Below are 7731 nucleotides of genomic sequence, written 5' to 3' on the forward strand. Positions count from 1 at the left end.
TTTTATTCTTTTTTTCTATAGTGAAGAATGAATACACCGATTTGTACATTCAAACGGACGTCCAATCCAGATCATTGGTTGCATTTTTACGAACGAAGGGTGTTTAAACTTTTTATTTAAATTATTGAATTCACAATATTCATTAAATACTTATGGGAGGTAGTTTTTGGACAACAATACCTATACGACCTACCTATAGTTTCTATATCAAGGCGGGTTTGGGGATTTTCAATGTGAAGGGCGGAACCACTATTTTTTATAAATCAGCGATAAGTGGGACGTAATGACGGTACTGTAAATCAAAGATCACAGATAAAAATATTAAATAAACTAAATACGTCATATTTTCAGTTTAGAAGGTATAACGATATGCGATATTATATTATTGTATAATTATATAATTGCTCATTCTTCACGATTTATAATGAAATTTAAATGCCTCAATCGAGTTTCCAAAATTTATTCGGACAGCTCTTAAACAGATAGCTACGGATATCCTTGTAAGTCGTAGTCCTTATTAAATCGAGTATTAATTTATTGTTATACGTCCATACTTAATAATCCATCATAAATAATTAAGTCGATAAGCAATATTATGTTTCTCTCCCTCTTTTAAATTATCGAATAAATCTCATATGACCTTCCTCCCACGAGCAATACTATGTATAATATATATATTTACATTAACTTTTATAACTGTCGTTTCGGGTACCGGCTGATGTCGCATCGAATTGTTTTCGTCGAAAAGAATAAAATATTGTATTATGTGGTTGGAAATAAGTTATCATTATTACATCTTTTGTTTCGCGTGTACGTGATTGTTTGAAAATTTGTAAAAAAAAATGCCGACCTTCGAGGGTGGCGTAAACGCAATAAATATATATATATATATGAAAAGGTGTCGGCTTAGTATAATATGTTTTATAGGCGTTCACTTGGATTTGAATAATGCGATACGGTGTTTTAGTCAATTCCTCGTACTTATGTATTATTATAATATGCACTGTTTTACATTATATTTACCCTATACACTGCATCACTGACAGCACATAAGAGGCTATACACTTCGAATACTCGCGAAAACGTTTTTGGTATTATATATGCATATATTATTGAATTGTATTGTGCTCGATATCAAATAATTCGTGTCCCGTTTGGAACAATTCGAATAGGGATGAAATAATCATATCTAAACCATACACTTGCAGAGATACAATCAAATATTAATATATTATAATATACATAATATAATGTTTGTCACGTAAATAATATTATAATATTGGAAACCTCGGGAAACAAATACTTCATAGTGCAGGTACCATCGAGTGCCATTGAACGGGATAGGTATTTCGTAATAGCATTGTGTACCGTGCCCGGTCGTGGTATTTATTATAATCATTTTAAGGCTATTTATTAGTGTGAAATGCATACAACTATGTATACGAATTAGATATTATACCAACTATGTACAATATAGTATTCTATAATGAAATATAATAGGACAATAAATACATTTTATTCGTTAGTGAATTAATTTTTATATATTTAACTCGCTTCTGTGCGTGTGTATGTCAGTGAACTCTTTATAAATGATGACTGCTGGACCGATTTAGACTAAAGTTTGTTTTGAATGTTTGAGTGGGTCCCTGGATATTTTAGATTTAGACCCGGTATATGACGCTGAAATCGAGTTCTAGGAAACAATAATACGACTGATATGTCTTAAATAACACGTGTGAAACTTAGATGACAATGATCTCGGGAACCATTCATCCCATCGTCGTGAATTTTTTTTTAAATGAAAGAGAACACTATGAAACCGATTTAAAGCATAATTTTATGGATCCGACTTCCGTCCACATAGTATTGAGCGATAAAATATGAATAAATCAGTGACACATTCTTTAAAATTTAAGGTTAATACAAAAAATGGTAAAACCTTTCTCTTTGTGAAGTCGAGATTAATGTAACTAGAAGAATTTTCAATATTATATTATATATATATATATTTTTTTTTTTTATTATTATTTTTAAACGATATTATATACATTCTTTTTTCAATTTAAATTTTTTTAGTTAATTTGGAAATAACGGATTAAAATACTTTTGAAAAAAATTAACGATTTAACAGTTAACTAATAGATACATTAAAACCGTAATATAATGATGTAGAACAGCACGTTCGTTCGAGCGGAGAAGGTTTTAAACTAATTTTCGATTTTATAAGTTATTAACAAACAAGTTATTAGTTTTTTAAATAATCGGCAATTATACATAAAAGTATAAAATAAATAATTTAAAGTCTATACGCTGGTATCAAATACAAATAATATCCTATCATGTTAACTCGATATAAATTAAAGCTTATACATTGTTATTAAGACGTGGGGTTTTCGCTTATTTTTCCAAATCTGTCTTCATTAGGACATTTTTGGTAGGCTTATGCACCTCTTCCTCTGTGATTTATAAATTGTAATTGATTACTGGCAATTTTTTTATAAACTCTATTATAGTAGCTGATAAAACTTATTATCATTTTAGTTAAGTTAAAGTTAGGTTAGACTAAAGCTCCTCGACCATCCTTAACGATATTCAATGTTTCTTCTTATATTTCTCTAATTTTCATTTATGCTATTAAATACCATCAATTACACTATAGTAAAGTACCTTTAAAAAGTGAATGATATTGATGTTAGATCATGTCCCATATTTTATTTCTTTCATCCATATTGCAAAATGTATTTATACCCAACTAGTTTATTTTCTGTAATGTTTTCAATGATTTGTACGAAAGGATAATGTTGAGAGCTTCTCTCCTTGTATCACGATTTTTTCTATAACGATTCTTCGTCTTGTCAACAGGTGAAGATTTGGTTCCAGAACAGACGGACAAAGTGGAAAAAGCACGACACCGTGACGACCACGGAATCCGCAGATCCGGCTACAGCTGCCGCCGCCGCAGCATCGGCAGGACTCGGCGGCGGAGGTGGACTGGCTAAGTGTTCGCCAAAGGCCGCAGCCGGCGCCAAGTTTCTCAGCGAGGGCGACGACCACTCGTCGTTGGAAGACTCGGAAAGCTGCTACAGCAGCGTGGACGCTGCAGAGTCCAAGGTGGTCATGGCCCGGACGCCCGAGTCGCTGCCACCCACGTCACCGACGACGGATAACGATACCGCGGCCACGGCAACTACAACGACAGCCATGGCCAGGGCGCCCAGCTAGAGGGAAAACTTTAGTCGTTTTTCTTAAAACTTATATAAATGTAACGATATTCGATCAAATATACCTTACGAACGGCTCGCTCTATTGAATATAATATTGTGTTTGTTTTTTTGGTTTTTTTTTTTCTAGACGCGCGGTGCGTGTAATAATAATAAATTATTATTATTTGTCTGTGTGTGTTAAAAATTAATAAATAAAAAAAAAGACAAAAAAAGCGTCTCGGGAGGAAATTAAAAAATGATTTAACATTAATATTAATATTATATTATTGATGTAATATCGCTATACTATTATATACATAATATATTATATTATATATATATTATATTTTTTTTTTATTAGATTCCTAACATTTAGTAGTATAACACATGCAATATATATTTACCGTGGTGTGATCAGCAATGATATTGTACAGCTAACCTTTAACGGATAGACGTCGTTCACGACGCGAACCCAAACTTTATTATGATGATTACCCATATATATAAAAGTAATATATATTATATTATGACGACGTGTCGCCTGCAAACTATTTTCGCTATTATACTTTCGCACTGTTTATTGTTATAATAATATTGTGTATTTCGAGTGTATAATACTGTTATAAACTAAACGATTAGGAAGAAAGTATGTGTGTTCATTATTTTCTGTATTATACGCGATTGTATTTATTATAATATAACATTTATCATTAAAAATGTTGGACACAGGGCCGTGTTTGTGATTTTTAACCTCATGTTTGAAACAAAATAATACTCTCTTGTTTAAAAAATAGTAAATAAATAATTCGTTACACTCTGGAAAATTAAAATATATATTTACATAAGTATTGAAATGATACTTTACGATTACTGGCAAAACAAATAACACTATTTTGTAGTGTTGATAATAATTAATAAACGATAAGGTGAAACGAGCAAATATAGGTACCATCCCTCAATTCTCAAATACGGCTCTGGATTGTTGTGTTGAATTTTTCATTTATCGTTTTGTAAATAACATAATTATAATAACATTTTATCGATGTAGATGACACGCGCACAAGAGGTCCTTTGAATGTTTTGAATAGGTGTTCCTGATAAAGCGTCACATTTCTCCCATCACCCGTTTGCACACGGGATTTTTAGTTTTTCTTTTATCCGTTGACTCGCAAAGTACAAAATATGATTATAAACATCGTGATTTTTCATCTCCGAGTATTAAATGTACGTACCTCTACCTCTCTCTCTCTCTATCTATTTACGATTATGCTCTCTTTATAAAATATTTTATCGCTGTACGTTATCAATATTATTATTATTATTATTATTACTATTTGTATTGTTTAGAGTGTATCTATCGTCCATACGAATATCTTGTATTTGTTTTTATGTTATAATGTGTAATAAAAACGTCTTTATTTTGTAACGCCTTCCTTGCGACGGACGAATTATATTAAATAGGAAAAAAAATATGGTCTTTAGAACCTAAACAACGATCGATTATACCTACATAAAAATATTTTTGAATATTAATTAAGCAGAACTCTCGCGATACTTTTCCTTAATTATTACCTATATGATAATTACGTGTCCATGATTATTAATTGTATATCTGTGCACGCTGCACGCGCATCCGTGTGTTTATTATTTATTGTGTATAGAATGTGTATTGTGTATAGTACCTTCATAATAATATTATGTACCGCCTTCAATGGATATTTGTGTATAAAAATCGAACGTGTATAATATGTATGAAGATTTATTTTCAGTGTGTTACATGTTATTTTTTTTAAAAAACCAACATAATAAATGTGAAAGGAGAATTATAATATTATTTGCATTTTTTTGCGTTTTCAATGTTATTAAAAGTGATATTATTGTAAAATAATATTATTTTTCTTATTAATCCGTACTTACTCCGTTATTACTCCACGAGGATAGTGTACGTATTCAGTCACTTTAGCGACACCTGTTATTTAAATAATAATAATATACCACTTGAAATGTGCTATATAATGTGTGAGACGCCATCTAGTTTACACTTCGTCAACGCGTACTCTGGTTGAGAAAATACCGACATTGGGATAAGCAACAGTAATACGAATAATATATTAATATTATTGGATTGTGTTAAACCGCAAACTAAGAATTAGGAAGAAAAATTCCTCAATTTTCATCGTCTCATACTATGTAATGAAAATTCTACTCCTTTCAACAATACTCTTTCCATCTAGCGGTAAAAGAATGATGCTATATTATGTAAAATACATGAATACTTTATAGCTCACATTTTCATGTGTTTACACATTATATAAAACATATATATATATACCTACAAAAAGTATTATACAGTAAATTTAATTTATATTAAAAATCCATCTTTTATAAATGAATTTTAAAATGCTGTTTATGTCTTATGGTGTTATGATTAAAGTGTATTTATTTTATAGTACGGTGTAACAATTTATAAACAATCGCTTATACTTATCGTATATCTCACTATAATTTATTTAGTTCATTAATTAATGTACTTGAAATAAATTTTAAAGAACTCATTAGTATAAATAATAATCTATCTTAGTTCATGAGTTAAACTTAAACTTAATAATGTACTGAACGTGTTTATAAATAAAAAATAGTTTCCATTCGACTTAATTTATATACCAGTGATGGTTCACAGTTAATTGTCGAAACAACCATCCTCAACGACTGTTTGACGTAATTAGGAAAAGTGAACTACTTTTATACGCAATCAGTCTCTTTTTTAAATATGCATAAGAAATAATTAGAATTATAAGATTATATTAAGATATTTACGATTTTATTTATAATAAATATATGAGTACTATGGTGACCGTTGACTGCTGACATTATTATATACCTAAGTCATATTATAATAAATTATTTCACAATTCTTATAAACTTTAGTTCTTGAATGGTAAATACTATACCATTTATCTATAGTTGGTTCTACATAATATAACGTTGAACATGACATGCTAAAAAAAGTTACGACTTAAGGCTTGTAATTTAATTACAATTTAATACAACATTTTTCTTGTAATTTTTGTTTGTATAAAAATCTAAATTAAAGAAATATATTGTAGTTATTATAGTAGATTGGTAAAAAACCCATCCCTAGGGTTTGGTGACCTAGAGCAAAAATAATTGTGAAACCTAACATAAGTTGATATTTACAAGTGTCTTAAAAATATCTACTGTTTTACTATTATTCGAATTTTAATTGATTAAAAATCAACTAGCTTCAGAATAGATGGTTTCTATTTTGAGAGAAGTGAAAAAAAACGCAGTCTGAATTATTATTCAACAAATTCATGGCAGCTGTTATGATAATATACCATATTTTTTTATATATTATCAGTTATATTAACAAGAAGTAAATTAAGGAAAAAACAACTCTTTAAGGCTTTCTTAAAGTATAACTACTATTAACTGTACTTCTATACCTCTTGGTTTTGTCTTACCATATATTCCTCATGATCATATTGTGATTGACTGAGATGTATACTTATTATTTGTAATTTAAACATTTTGCTACTCTAGTCTTCAACGATACAAACATCTTTTAATGTTGTGAAATTATATAATGTTTAAAAACAACTTTATTATTATTATTACCCTAGGATCAGGATTTGATCTGAGCCATGTTCTACGAATAACTTTTAATAGGTATACAAATTATTTTATGCAGTACCTATCTAAGTTTAATAGTGCACATTATACGATCGTGATTTGTGAAGAACGATAATATATTATGAAAATGTTGTCTATGTATAGTGTTGGAAAAATAACGTTATCCCTATGATTAACCATTAACCGATGATTGAGGTTTATATTTATATAAAATATATAAAAATAATATTACATTAATTTTATTATTTATAACTTAAAATATTGATAAATTTCAATATATTTTAATTAAAGAATTCGTTAAGATCGATGTGACGTACTATTAATGTTAAAATAGATACAATTTTATTATGAAAAAACAGGTTATTAATATTAATCATATTTCACGATTAAAAATGCAATTACCATATCATGGCTAATTTGTATCTATTTTATTGATTACTGAAGATATTATTATGTGTTAATATTAGACAATATAAAGAATAAAGATGATCGCCGTGTACGGTATTATATTTTAATTCGTTTTGTATTAGAATTGCATATACAAAGCGCCGTCTTACAATTTTGTTATTTGAAATATAAATTTATTTTTAATAATTATCAATAAGAACTGTTAATAACGTCTTAAACTGTTGATGATTTGAATATTGATGATCACAGTTTATTTAATTGTAAAATAATAGCACTATTAAATTCAAATAGAATGTACATAGTTTTCCGTATAAACTTGGAGAATGTTTTTATGTTATGCAATCGAAAATATAATATTTAGCTTTTTGTTATTTCAAATGCGAGATTTATAAGGACGTTTACAGTAGTCTTAATTATTATTTTAAAATTCCTTAAATTTAGAAGTAAAAAAAAAATCTAAATTTAA

The 7731-nt window shown here is 28.6% G+C and overlaps 1 protein-coding gene across 1 annotated transcript in view; it reads left to right on the forward strand.

The window, feature by feature from the left end:
• The window catches only part of LOC114124199 (homeobox protein MOX-2-like), a 93860-nt gene extending 88813 nt beyond the window's left edge, over positions 1–5047 (forward strand). The window contains exon 3 of the mRNA XM_027987386.2: positions 2863–5047. Within this exon, the coding sequence (XP_027843187.2) occupies positions 2863–3222 (360 nt within the window). The 3' untranslated portion in view covers positions 3223–5047. The remainder of the gene's footprint in view (positions 1–2862) is intronic.
• The last annotated feature ends 2684 nt before the right edge of the window (positions 5048–7731 follow it).

The sequence above is a fragment of the Aphis gossypii genome, chromosome 1 (genome assembly GCF_020184175.1).
Source record: "Aphis gossypii isolate Hap1 chromosome 1, ASM2018417v2, whole genome shotgun sequence".
NCBI lineage: Eukaryota > Metazoa > Arthropoda > Insecta > Hemiptera > Aphididae > Aphis > Aphis gossypii.